This window comes from Salvelinus sp. IW2-2015, linkage group LG22, assembly GCF_002910315.2.
Source record: "Salvelinus sp. IW2-2015 linkage group LG22, ASM291031v2, whole genome shotgun sequence".
In the NCBI taxonomy this organism is placed as follows: Eukaryota; Metazoa; Chordata; class Actinopteri; order Salmoniformes; family Salmonidae; genus Salvelinus; species Salvelinus sp. IW2-2015.
The window spans coordinates 24,299,951-24,314,140 of record NC_036862.1 but is presented as its reverse complement, the minus strand read 5'-3'; the positions used below and the strand labels follow the sequence as shown (position 1 = coordinate 24,314,140).

Here is a 14,190-nt window from a genome sequence, read left to right as displayed (position 1 = left end):
ACAAGAAAATTTATTCAAAACCCCTCTGTTTATAACGAAATCACCAGCCTCTAAATCAGTTTGCACTGCACTCGTTGTGTATTGATGTTGGATTGATTGAGAGATAGGACCTCCTTGAGACTACTTCGTTTTTTTGTTCCCTTTGTAGTTCAGTTCTCTGTTTATTCTGACAATGTGAAGCTCTTGCGTTGCCTGACAGGCTTCTCGTGTGCCCTATTCCTGAATGTCTACATGACTGACCGTTGTTATTTGTTTGGTTATTGTCCTGTTCTGTCGCTCCTGTCTGTTCCCCTCTGGTCTTGTTTTTCTTCTTTCCTCTTAACGTTGCTTCCAGTGCGCAAAGTTGCTGAGGTCTGGGGAGGACGAGGTGTGGCTGGGAACACGTAACCCCTAATGGATTTGGGACACAGGCTGGGTCATTTGGATGCAGCCTGGGTCATTTGGGACGCAACCTGTGTTCATTTGGGATGCAGTGCAGGGTCATTTGGATGCAGGCGTCATTTGGGATGCAGACTGGGGTCATTTGGGACGCAGCCTGGGTCATTTGGATGCAGAGCAGGGTCATTTTGGATGCAGAATGGGCATTTGGGATGCAGGCTCGGGGTCTTTGTGGATGCAGGAGCGTATTAGAGGAAGGGTCATTTAGTGAAGCCTATTTGCGAGAATGTGTCATTTGGGAATGCAGTGCAGAGTCATTTATGGGGGACAGGTCAAGACGCATGTGTCATTGGATAGGCAGTATGGACGAGCGCATTGGTGCAGGCTGGGTCATTGGTAGGGCTTGGATGCCGAATGTTGCAGTGAGTGTCATTTGGGAGCCAACCTGTGTCATTTCTGGAGATGCCATGCAGGTCATTGGGACCGCAGCTGCGCGTCACTGGTGTGCCAAGATGCAGGGCTGTTGGTCATTTGGGGCATGCAGAGAGCAAGGTCAATTTTTGTGGGATGCCAGAATGGTACATTGGGATGGCCAGTGCCAGGTCATTTGGAACTGCAAAACCTGTGTCCCATTTGGCAGGAATGCAGTAGGGTCATTTGGAAATTGCTAGGATCCTGGGTCATTTTCGAGGATGCCAGTGCTGTTGTGTCATTGAGACATGCAGAACATGAGGATCATATTGGGATGACAGTGCAGGGTCATTTGGGGATGCAGACTGCGGTCATTTGGGACTGCAGAGCAGGGGTCATTTGGGATGCAGAAAGCATGCGAGAGCGTCATTTTGGACGCAGAAATGCGGTCATTGGGATGCAGTTGCAGGTTCATCATTTGGGATGCAGACAGTGTCATTTGGGACGCAACCTGTGTAATTTGGGATGCAGTGCAGGGTCATTTGGGATGCAGGCTGGGTCATTTGGGACACAGATCAGTATTATTTGTTGTTTGTGTGATTGGTGTGGTGTTCCGGGATCCTTGTTGGTTCCCGGTTTATGGACCAGAAATCCAACATGGATGGATAACCTAAGATGTTTCACTGTTTTCCTCTGAGGACGCACATCAAGAATGACAGGGAGGAGAAATTGCTCAAGTAGTTTTTAAACAAAAGAAATAGCCAAAAGAGTGGCATTATTGAGTTTAAGTAGGCGATGAAGTAATCAAAAAGGCTTAACAGCCATCTTAAAGCACTCTAAACATATTCCCTTATCGATAAGTAACCACCAGAATCTGTGGTCAATATTGAAGTCATTTTGAAGATATTTAAGAGAGACTAATATGGGAGTGATAAAAACCCTTCCTCTAAAATATCTCCCTTTCTCCCTACCTCTCCCTCTCTCCCTCTCGCCCACCCGGCCGCCAGCCAGCCAGCCAGCCAGTCAGCCAGTCAGCTAACTAGCCAGCTTCTGGCTCCTGGTTAGGTAAATAGGCAGCACTCGCCAACCCAGTGCACCCTCATGACAAACGGCCATTCAATTCTAATTAACACTACTTTGCATGCTTGAATAAATAAGTGAGGTCAGGGGCTGAATGCATTATCACACGCCTGTGAAGGGCTTGGCAGCACTGCCGAATAGAGGCCAAACCGAAGATTTCACTTATGACACATAAGATTGTAACATTAGATGATACTCGTCAGTTATTGGAAAATGACAAATGTCTTCATGGCTCAAATATTCCATGGACAATAGGGCTATTTGAGGGCTTACATGAGGTTGCAAAAGATACATAAATAATACATGGAAACAATAATTGTGAAAACTTATCAAAAAGGTAACACAAACTGAAATGTGTTTGGCATTGTAATTTGTCGGTAGAAAGTCAGCCAGGCATATCTATAATTTATCTGGCAAAAATGAATGTAGTGACTGAATTAGCAAACATGAGGGGTTGTGAAACTAACTGAGCTCTCCCTCTGAGGAATGAGAAAGAGCGAGAGAGAGAAAGGCCTACAGCAGCACCTAGATCTTCTGCACAGATTCTGTCAGACAGTAAATCTCAGTAAGACAAAAATAATGGTATTCCAAAAAAGGTCCAGTTGCCAGGACCACGAATACAAATTACATCTAGACACCGTTGCCCTAGAGCACACAAAAAACTATACATACCTCAGCTTAAACATCAGCGCTACAGGTAATTTCCACAAAGCTGTGAACAAGCTGAGAGACAAGGCAAGAAGGACCTTCTATGCCATCAAAAGGAACATAAAATTTGACATACCAATTAGGATCTGGCTTAAAAATACTTGAATCAGTTATAGAACCCATTGCCCTTTATGGTTGTGAGGTCTGGGGTCCGCTCACCAACGAAGAATTCACAAAATGGGACAAACACCAAATTAAGATTCTCCATGCAGAATTCTGCAAAAATATCCTCAGTGAGCAATGTAAAACACCAAATAATGCATGCAGAGCAGAATTAGGCCAACACCCGCTAATGATCAAAAACCAGAAAAGAGAGGTTAAATTCTACAACCACCTAAAAGGAAGTGATTTCCAAACCTTGGATAACAAAGCCATCACCTACAGAGAAATGAACCTGGAGATGAGTCCCCTAAGCACGCTGGTCCTGGTCCAGGACAGCAACACAATTAGACCCAACCAAATCATGAGAAAACAAAAAGATAATTAGAATGTACAATAAAACTGAGCAAACTAGAATGCTATTTGGCCCTAAACAGAGAGTCCACAGTGGCAGAATACCTGACCACTGTGACTGACCCAAAATTAAGGAAATCTTTGACTCAGTGAGCATAGCCTTGCTGTTGAGAAAGGCCACCGAAGGAAGACCTGGCTCTCAAGAGAAGACAGGCTATGAGTTGAAAACTGAGCTGCACTTCCTAACCTCCTACCAAATGTATGACCATATTAGAGACACATATTTCCCTCAGATTACACAGACCCACAAAGAATTCGAAAACAAATCCAATTTTGATAAACTCCCATATCTACTGGGTAAAATACCACAGTGTACAATCACAGCAGCAAGATTTGTGACCTGTCGCCACAAGAAAAGGGTAACCAGTGAAGAACAAACATCATTGTAAATACAACCCATATTTATATATTTTTATTTTCCCTTTTGTACTTGAACTATTTGCACATCATTACAACACTGTATATAGACATAATATGACATTTGAAATGTCTTTATTCTTTTGGAACTTTTGTGAGTGTAATATTTAATGTTATTTTTTTATTGTTTCTATTTCACTTGCTTAGGCAATGTAAACATATGTTTCCCATGAAAATAAACCCCTTAAATTGAAATTGAGAATTGAGAGAGAGAGAGTGAGTGTGTATCTGCTGTCTGTCACTGCCTCCTCTCATACAGGGCTATTTTTAGCTCTGTGCTGAATCCCGATCATTGTGCAAATTAGGAAGGACACAATCATTTGGGCAGAAACTGAAAAACCCGATTGGAGTTGGCCAATTTGAGACTAATTCAAGTTACATGTTACAGCAACTGCACATAAATAAATAATCTATACTCAGTGAGGACATGATTCCAGCTCCAGGAATTAAGATAATTACAATACAAATATTTTTATAACATCAATTGATCAGCTGCAAGAGGTGCGCCGACAATAGCCGACAACACCAAAAGCTTGCCTAATGTTGATGGTCATAAGCACAGCAGTGCAGGGTCATTTAATAGTCATTTACTTTCCTTGCGTCTTAGTTTCAAACGTAGTCCAAACTTAAAAGAAAGAATAACGAGGCTGCATTTTCTTCCTTGTTTCAGTTACCTATCAGCCAGTCAGGTGGCAGCTGGTAGCTGTTTGAGAAACTGAAAACAGAGGGATCTCATTAATATCATTCAGCCCATCACACAGCAAAGCTGCCAGAGAAGAATTACAAAAACTATCTACATACATTTATTAAACCGCAATCATTGGTCTTGAGTATTATTCTACAGCAGTCAATTTTGAACTTATCAACAAGCAGAGTTCATTATGTTTAGTATGCTTGAAAATAAATGAAGGAACGAAACTCAGACCATTACAGGTACAATGCCAGCCGAAGCCATTAATGCAGAAAACAATGTTGTCTAGGGAATGTGTTTGTCTGGGTTATTGATTGCACTGCTTACTTTTTCAAATGAATTCTGAGGACAAAGCTGCTTGTCTGCTCAACCCTCATACTGTATCTGTGATAATCACCATCTCTCCTCTTTAACTTTCACTTTAATAGTGAAATGGTTATTCTGAGTAGTGTTACAAACAGGAATCACAGATGACAAGGACTGTCTGTTGTCTCTGTGCTTATTTGTCTGCAGACTGACAAAAGCCTTTGAGATCCAGACATAATAATCAAATGAAAATGTAAACAATTCAACAGTGACCAGTTCAATTTACAATATCACTTTTGAAATACAATAGATTTCGCCTATCAAAGAAAATTCCACCAAAAATGCATGCAGAGCACACAAAGAGATTGGTACAAAGCTCTCCCTTGCCCTCCATTTGGCAAATCTGACCATAATTCTATCCTCCTGATTCCTGCTTACAAGCAAAAACTAAAGTAGGAAGCACCAGTGACTCTGTGAATAAAAAAGTGGTCAGATGAAGCAGATGCTAAGCTGCAGGACTGTTTTGCTAGCACAGACTGAAATATGTTCCGGGATTCTTCCGATGGCATTGAGGAGTACACCACATCAGTCACTGGCTTCATCAATAAGTGCATCGGTGACGTCGTCCCCYCAGTGACTGTACGTACATACCCCAACCAGAAGCTATGGATTACAGGCAACATCCACACTGAGCTAAAGGGTAGAGCTGCCGCTTTCAAGGAGCAGGACTATAACCCAGAAGCTTATAAGAAATCCCGCTATGGCCTCCAACGAACCATCAAACAGGCAAAGCATCAATACCGGACTAAGATCGAATCGTACTACACCGGTTCCAACACTCGTCGGATGTGGCAGGGCTTGAAAACTATTACAGACTACAAAGGGAAGCACAGCCGAGAGCTGCCCAGTGACACAAGCCTACCAGACGAGCTAAATTACTTCTATGTTCGCTTCGAGGCAAGTAACACTGAAACATTCATGAGAGCATCAGCTGTTCTGGACGACTGTGTGATCACGCTCTCCGCAGCCGATGTGAGTAAGACCTTTAAACAGGTGTGAGTAAGACCTTTTCAACATTCACAAGGTCGCAGGGTCAGACGGATTACCAGGACGTGTACTGCGAGCATGCGCGGACCAACTGGCAAGTGTCTTCACTGAAATTTTCAGCCTCTCCCTGTCTGAGTCTGTAATCCCAACATGTTTCAAGCAGACCACCATAGTGCCTGTGACCAAGAACACTAAGGTAACCTGCCTAAATGACTACCGACCCGTAGCACTCACGTCTGTAGCCATGAAGTGCTTTGAAAGGCTGGTTATGGCTCACATCAACAACATTATCCCAGAAACCCTAAACCCACTCCAATTTGCATACCGCCCCAACAGATCCACAGATAATGCAATCTCTATTGCACTCCACACTGCCCTTTCACACCTGGACAAAAGGAACACCTATGTGAGAATGCTATTCATTGACTACAGCGTTCAACACCATAATGCCCTCAAAGCCCATCACTAAGCTAAGGACCCTGGGACTGAACACCTCCCTCTGCAAATGGATCCTGGATTTCCTGACGGGCCGCCCCCAGGTGGTAAGGGTAGGTAACAACACATCCGCCACGCTGATCCTCAACACGGGGGGCCCTCAGGGGTGCGCGCTCAGTCCCCTCCTGTACTCCCTGTTCACTCATGACTGCACGACCAGGCACGACTCCAACACCAATATTAAGTTTGATGATGACACAACAGTGGTAGGCCCGATCACCGACAACGACAAGACAGCCTATAGGGAGGAGGTCAGAGACCTGACCGTGTGGTGCAAGGACAACAACCTCTCCCTCAACGTGATCAAGACAAAGGAGATGATTGTGGAGAAGAGGACCGAGTGGAAAAGAGGACCAAGCACGCCCCCATTCTCATCGACGGAGCTGAGGTGGAGCAGGTTGAGAGCTTCAAGTTCCTTGGCATCCACATCACCAACAAACTAACATGGCAAGCGGTACCGAAGCTCCATGTCTAGGTCCAAGAGGCTTCTAAACAGCTTCTACACCCAAGCCATAAGACTCCTGAACATCGAATCAAATGGCTACCCAGACTATTTACACGCCCCCCCCCACACCTTTTTTTACGCTACTGCTACTCTCTGTTATTATCTATTCAGAGTCACTTTAATAACTCTACCTACTCTGTACCGGTACCCCCTATATATAGCTTCACTATTGTTATTTTACTGCTGCTATTTTATTATTTCTTACTTTTATTTCTAACTTTTTGGGGGGTATTTTTCTTAAACTGCATTGTTGGTTAAGGGCTTGTGAGTAAGCATTCACTGTGAAGTCTACACCTGTTGTATTGGGCACATGTGACAAATAACATCTGATTTTTTTTGAAAAACTATCTTTAGGTATTAGTTTAATTTGCCCATTGTTGATATTGTCTTAAAAAATGTTGCATGTGAGCAATCAAGATTTGAAGATATATGACTTTCAAAATACAGAAATACGGCAAAATGCATCATACCGGCTGTATTGATATATTTTGAAAGTTATATACAGTTGAAGTCGGAAGTTTACATACACCTTAGGCAAATACAATTAAACTCAGTTTTTCCCAATTCCTGACATTTAATCCTAGTAAAAATTCCCTGTCTTAGGTCAGTTAGGATAACAAATTTATTTTAAGAATGTGAAATATTAGAATAATAGTAGAGAGAATGATTTATTTCAGCTTTTATTTATTTCATCACATTCCCAGTGGGTCAGAAGATTACATACACTCAATTAGTATTTGATAGCATTGCCTTTAAATTGCTTAACTTGGTTCAAACATTTCGGGTAGCCTTCCACAAGCTTCCCACAACAAGTTGTGGGAATTTTGGCCGATTCCTCCTGACTGAGCTGGTGTAACTGAGTCAGGTTTGTAGGCCTCCTTGCTCGCACACGCTTTTTCAGTTCTGCCCACAAATGTTCTATAGGATTGAGGTCAGGGCTTTGTGATGGCCACTCCAATACCTTGACTTTTTTGTCCTTAGCCATTTTGCCACAACTTTTGAAGTATGCTTGGGGTCATTGTCCATTTGGAAGACCCATTTGTGACCAAGCTTTAACTTCCTGACTGATGTCTTGAGATGTTGCTTCAATATATCCACATAATTTTCCTACCTCATGATGCCATCTATTTTGTGAAGTGCACCAGTCCCTCCTGCAGCAAAGCACCCACACAACATGATGCTGCCACCCCCATGCTTCACGGTTGGGATGGTGTTCTTCGGCTTGCAGGCCTCCCCCTTTCTCCTCCAAACATAACGATGGTCATGATGGCCAAACAGTTCTATTTTTGTTTCATCAGACCAGAGGACATTTCTCCAAAAAGTACGATCTTTGTCCCCAAGTGCATTTGCAAACCGTAGTCTGGCTTTTTTATGGCGGTTTTAGAGCAGTGGCTTCTTCCTTGCTGAGCGGCCTTTCAGGTTATGTCGATATAGGACTCGTTTTACTGTGGATATAGATACTTTTGTACCTGTTTCCTCCAGCATCTTCACAAGGTCCTTTGCTGTTGTTCTGAGATTGATTTGCACTTTTAGCACTAAAGTACGTTCATCTCTAGAAGACAGAACGTGTCTCCTTCCTGAGCGGTATGACGGCTGCGTGGTCCCATGGTGTTTATACTTGCGTACTATTGTTTGTATAGATGAACGTGGTACCTTCAGGCGTTTGGAAATTGTTCCCAAGGATGAACCAGACTTGTGGAGGCATACAAGTTTGAAGGTAGGCCTTGAAATACATCCACAGATACACCTCCAATTGACTCAAATTATGTCAATTAGCCTATCAGAAGCTTCTAAAGCCATGACATCATTTTCTGGAGTTTTCCAAGCTGTTTAAAGGCACAGTCAACTTAGTGTATGTAAACGTCTGACCCACTGGAATTGTGATACAGTGAATTATAAAATGAAATAATCTGCCTGTAAACAATTGTTGGAAAAATGACTTGTGTCATGCACAAAGTAGATGTCCTAACCAACCTGCCAAAACTATAGTTTGTTAACAAGAAATTTGTGGAGTGGTTGAAAAACTAGTTTTAATGACTCCAACCTAAGTGTATGTAAACTTCCGACTTTTTAATTTAATTTTACCTTTATTTAACTAGGCAAGTCAGTTAAGAACAAATTGTTATTTTCAATGACAGCCTAGGATCAGTGGGTTAACTGCCTTGTTTAGGGGCAGAACGACAGATTTTTACCTTGTCAGCTCGGAGATTCAATCTTGTAACCTTTCGGTTTCTAGTCCAACGCTCTAACCACTAGGCTACCTGCCGACTTCAACTGTATCTTGAAAACTTGATTGCTGACATACACAACATTTGTATTAAAGTAGTCAAAGTTTTAGTGTTTGGTCTCATATTCCTAGCACGCAACAATTCCATCATGTTGATGACTCTACAAACATGTTGGATGCATTTGCTGTTTGTATTGGTTGTGTTTCAGATTATTCTGTAACCAAACAAAATGAATGGTAAATTATATATTGTGACATTTTGGAGTCACTTTTATTGTAAATAAGAATAGAATATGTTTCTAAACACTACGACATTAATGTGGCTGCTACTATAATTACAGAGAGTCCTGAATGAATCGTGGATAATGATGAGTGAGAAAGTTACAGACGGACAAATATCATACCCCCCAAAAAATGCTTGGGGGTTTGATTTCAAATCCAAAATGCTGGAGTACAGAGCCAAAAAAAAAACTAAAAAGACACTGTACATGCCTGAAGTCTACTTCTGTCTCCAACCTAAGGTTTTGATCAAGTAGAAATTGAAGAGTGAAAGACCGCATGTCACCCCTAAACCCCTGATGTTCTTCACTTCAATGAGGAGATCATGTTTTTAGGAGAAGCTGAAACAGAAATACTGTATCATCATGTTCCAAGTACATATGATATGGCATGTTTGGTAGAGCCTCTGCTAAAATCAAAACGGATGTTCCCATCTCCTCTTATCAAAAATGCAATTTCCTTACTCCAGCTGCTTTTTGGTAATGAAATACTTTCTATAGAGAAAAGAGGAACAGGGTATGTGGCAGAATCCTTAGAGACAAACTAAAAAAAGCTACAGATCCACTCAGAGCAGATCTCAAATAATGATGAAGCAGATAAGAAGAACGTGTGTAATTATAAGAAAGATTACAATAAAGTCTATATCTAGGCCAAGTTGTTCTCCTGTAAAGAAAGTAAAAGGAGAAAAAATGTCCTATCTACAAACCACAATGACACAGAGATTACACACTACAGTCAAAGGTGCAACAATATTGAAAGAAAACAGATCATGGAGATATGGAAGTAGGAACAGTAACCCTTATACATATTGCAGTTTGCCATCAATCTTGTACCAGTGTGTTCAAGCATTGCAGGGTTCAAATGATCTTCATGAGCAGAACAGCGACCATGGCTGGAATGATGGCTGTGGCCATAGATTTGCCATTAGCTCAGCGAGGGATAATCACTCACATCATATTGTGACTATTATGACAAACTGAAAAAAGGACTGCAGTTACAGCTACTTACAATTCAATTAGTCTGTTAGTTTCAAGGAAATCTATTGTCGATTATAAACTGGGGAGCAATGCTTTCCTCTCAATCATATTACAGCATATCATGAATAATCTGCACTGCACAACTGGTGACAGAGTGAAAAGCTTCCTGCTACAATGTACTGAGGACTCTATTAACCCTCTAAGAACAAGTTTCCCACTGGGCACAAACGTCATTTCAACGTCTAGTTTTGATTTAATTTTGGTTGTGTTGTCAACCAGTCAATTAAACACAAAATCAACAAAACATTTCACCATGTCATTGGATTTAGGTTAAAAGTTGTGTGAAAAAAAACTAAATTCCATTACGTTGATGGCTTGTTGCAAATTCAATCAGTTTTCCACGTTGATGCAACAACATCACATAGATTTTTCGTTGTTGAAATGACGTGGCAACAACGTCGAATCAATACGTTTTTGCCCAGTGGGTCATGAGCTCTTGAAATAATCTATCTGTCTGTCTCTCTCTATGTCTGTCTCTCTATCTGTCTCTCTCCCTTCTGTTGCATCTCTCTTTACTCATTGAATCAACTGCTAATTGAGCTGAATCAGTAAATTAGCAGACGCAATTGCGACATGGCTGGCATGTGATCTGGATAGGTTTCTACTATACAAAGCTGAGCTCCCTCTCCTAACACCTGGGCTGGTTCAAAACATACTGCCACTGTGTGTCCCAAATGGCACCCTATTATTTTGGTCAGAGCCCTGGTCAAAGGTAGTGCACTATAAAGGGAATAGAGTCATTTGGGACACACCCACTGTATTTCAGTCAGCAGCGCATGTTACTCTAGCAAAATGTTTTATTCAAGTGCATTGGGTAGTCTCCCTACATGTTTTGTTGTTGTTGGTATTTATAGGATAACATCACATAGCTGTTGTGTACTTATTGTACCCGCCAGGTAGGACATTAGCCTCCCTCCTGTAAGGCAGGTGGTGAGGGAGATTCTTAAAATTGTATTGTTTTCATTATAAAACTAATTTCAGTTTTATAGTTTTTAAATTACATTATTGGAAAGCCTGGTAAAAAGTAACCTCATCCTCAGGCTCAAATGCGAGAGAGAGCCGGCTGGGTGAACGAGACTAAGTGGTAAGACCATAACTTGGCCTTATTTTATGCAATTTAATTATGTCTCTGGTGTTCAGTTCCTGAGATTATGGTCCAATCATCAGAGAACCAGCAGTGACTGTATAAGACAAATTAGACTAACCTCAATAACTTATGTGACCTTGACTTCATGGTTTTAATTACCTCCATAACAAATTATTGCACCCTATAACAAAATCATAATTGTTGGGCACTGCGAAAAGAGACATTGGGCACCACCAAGAGTCATGCATAATTTGAATACTGCTTGACTGACTGAAACTGGATAATAACGGCCTACAATGGGTATTTTATTATCATTCAGCTCACAAATATGACCAATTTACGTCACGTCTCCAGAGTCGAGTCAAGGTTAAATATATAATGGAACAGTCATGAAATATTAAATCAATTCAAAAAGCATAGCTAACGCCATTAGAGAAAGCGTTATGATGAATACAAAACTAGGATGGGTCTGACTGGGTCACTCTAAAGAAAACTCACCAGTTGCTCATCAATCTTTTATCACTCTACTTTCAGGAAAGTTGGACAAAATCAGACAGGGTCTACATCCCAAATGGCACCCTATATTCCTTACATAGTGTACTACTTTTGACCAGATCCCCAGTGGCCCTGGTCAAACGTAGTGCACTATTTAGGGAATTGGGTGCCTTTTGTGACACACACCCATGCTGTCCAAAGCCCATTGCTTCATGTGTTGTTGTTGAGGAAGTCACTATAGCACTGGAAAGCACACAATCTGTCATGCGATCGTTATCTAATTAAATTCATTAGACCAAAGATGGGCCCAAGTATTTCACACATAGTCAATGTTTTCAAGACACTTTATTGTGTATACCTAAAAACATTCATTCAACAGCAACATTTACTTAGGATTCCACCATCTCAATCACCTTCCATTCCCCCTTGCCACCTTCTTCCTCACCTACCATAAGACTTATCAAGGTCTTATGGAAGGTGATTTAGAAGGTGGAATACTGAATTTCATTATAAAGGTGAACCAAATGTAGTCTACACTGAACTTTTCATATTTCATTAAATCAAATCAAATGTATTTATATAGCCCTTTGTACATCAGCTGATATCTCAAAGTGCTGTACAGAAACCCAGCCTAAAACCCCAAACAGCAAGCAATGCAGGTGTAGAAGCACGGTGGCTAGGAAAAACTCCCTAGAAAGGCCAAAACCTAGGAAGAAACCTAGAGAGGAACCAGGCTATGAGGGGTGGCCAGTCCTCTTCTGGCTGTGCCGGGTGGAGATCATAACAGAACATGGCCAAGATGTTCAAATGTTCATAAATGACCAGCATGGTCAAATAATAATAATCACAGTAGTGATTAAATGCACTGAATCATGAAGAATAGACTATCAATTTCCATAATCAACAGAACACATCTCCCTGGGGAATGCTATATAGTGGCCTTGATACACTGTATTCATTTCAATTGTATCAATGTGTGCATTGGTGTTTTAGTAAGCAGGGGTGGACTGGCCATCTGGCAGGGTCGATGCCAGGGTCGATGTCTGGTCCCAGTCCGCCCCTGTCAGTAAGTTATTGAACCCCATGGTGATCAACTGGATATCAATCAGATATAATGAAACTGCAGTTAAAACAGTTATAACACCTTCATTACAACATTAATTTAACTGTATCACCTGCATGTTAGCGTTTTTCATAATGAATCTTGTTCTGGAGGCAGCTCTGCAGTGGTCACTAGCTGGCACAACCATAAAGTCATAGAATCTAATTTTAAACATAACCCTAACCACAATGCTAACACTAACGCCTAACCTTAAAATAAGCCCAAAAGGCAATTTTTTTGTTTTCATACATTTTTACAATATAGCCCATTTTGACTTTGCAGCTGGCCTATCTAAGAGGAACTCGCTCAGTTCTGCCTCCAGGACAAGACTAATGACAATAAACGTCGACCTGCGTATCAACTCGTGTGTCGTTTTACTTCTGGAAAGTCCAGTTTTACTTTTATAATACACAAATTCATACGGTTAAATATTTGTGTGGACAACAATAGTCAAACTAATAGCCTACTAATAATAGCCTATCCACTAACAATGTAATTTTCCTTGAATGCGTGCTTGTCAACAAAGATTGATGAGCGTTTGAGTCTCTCAGGAACTAAAAAGGGTTTACCCAAATAATTTAATATGCTCAATATATGTGATTAACGAGGCCCAAATCTAAGTTTGGCGCGCGCTTTTTCCCGTCGTTAATTAATGGTCAGGATGACCGTATCACACCTTAAATTTGTCAAAATAATTTACAATAAACGTACTCAGACAACATCGACAAAACACGTCACACCGTTTGACAAACATCTCAGAGGACACGGGTTGCTTTTTATTCGGATAGACTACTGAACGGTAACATCACGCATTCCAACAGATTGGCAAGAGCCAGCGGGCTATTGCGCGCATGCATCGTTTTACATGATTTAGGTTGAGACGTTGACTTATGCGACCTGATAACCTCATAAGCTTTGACACCGGAGGAGACGTGGTAGGCTATATACAAAATATTGAACCGAGCACCTTACCTTTCCCTCTCGTTTCCTTCGCCATCCCAACCTCTGTGTCTCTACCAAGGTAGGTGCGGAGTCACCGGGGTGTAATTTTGTCAGATAGTTTTAACCGAGTGGGCGCTCCCTCCCTCGTCTCCGCACCTTGACGCCAGCCAGGCAGAAGATAGGTAGCCCTGAGGCAGTGAGGATGCGCTTTTTCTCTCGTCTTGAATTCTGCAGCTGAGATCCTCTGGCTCATCAGTGACAAGACCCACATCCAGTGGATCTGCCTCTTGTACTGAACACACTTTCAGTTTTTGTATCTGTGCAGACTTTGCTACTGCCCTCCCCCCCCCACTACCGTCACATCAGTAGAACTGTTTCAAGGACCAGTGTTAGACTGCCTCCAGTGGCTCGCTGGTGTGCCACCCAAGGGCGTCCGTTGTATGAATTGGCTCTGCCGCCTGCAGTTGGGA

General features: G+C 41.7%; 1 protein-coding gene across 1 annotated transcript in view; it reads right to left on the bottom strand.

Moving 5' to 3' along the window:
• Nucleotides 1–14,190, bottom strand: part of LOC111982690 (membrane-associated phosphatidylinositol transfer protein 3) — a 139,243-nt gene extending 125,053 nt beyond the window's left edge. Inside the window, 1 exon segment of the mRNA XM_070434150.1 lies at nucleotides 13,751–14,190. Within this exon segment, the coding sequence (XP_070290251.1) occupies nucleotides 13,751–13,775 (25 nt within the window). The 5' untranslated portion in view covers nucleotides 13,776–14,190.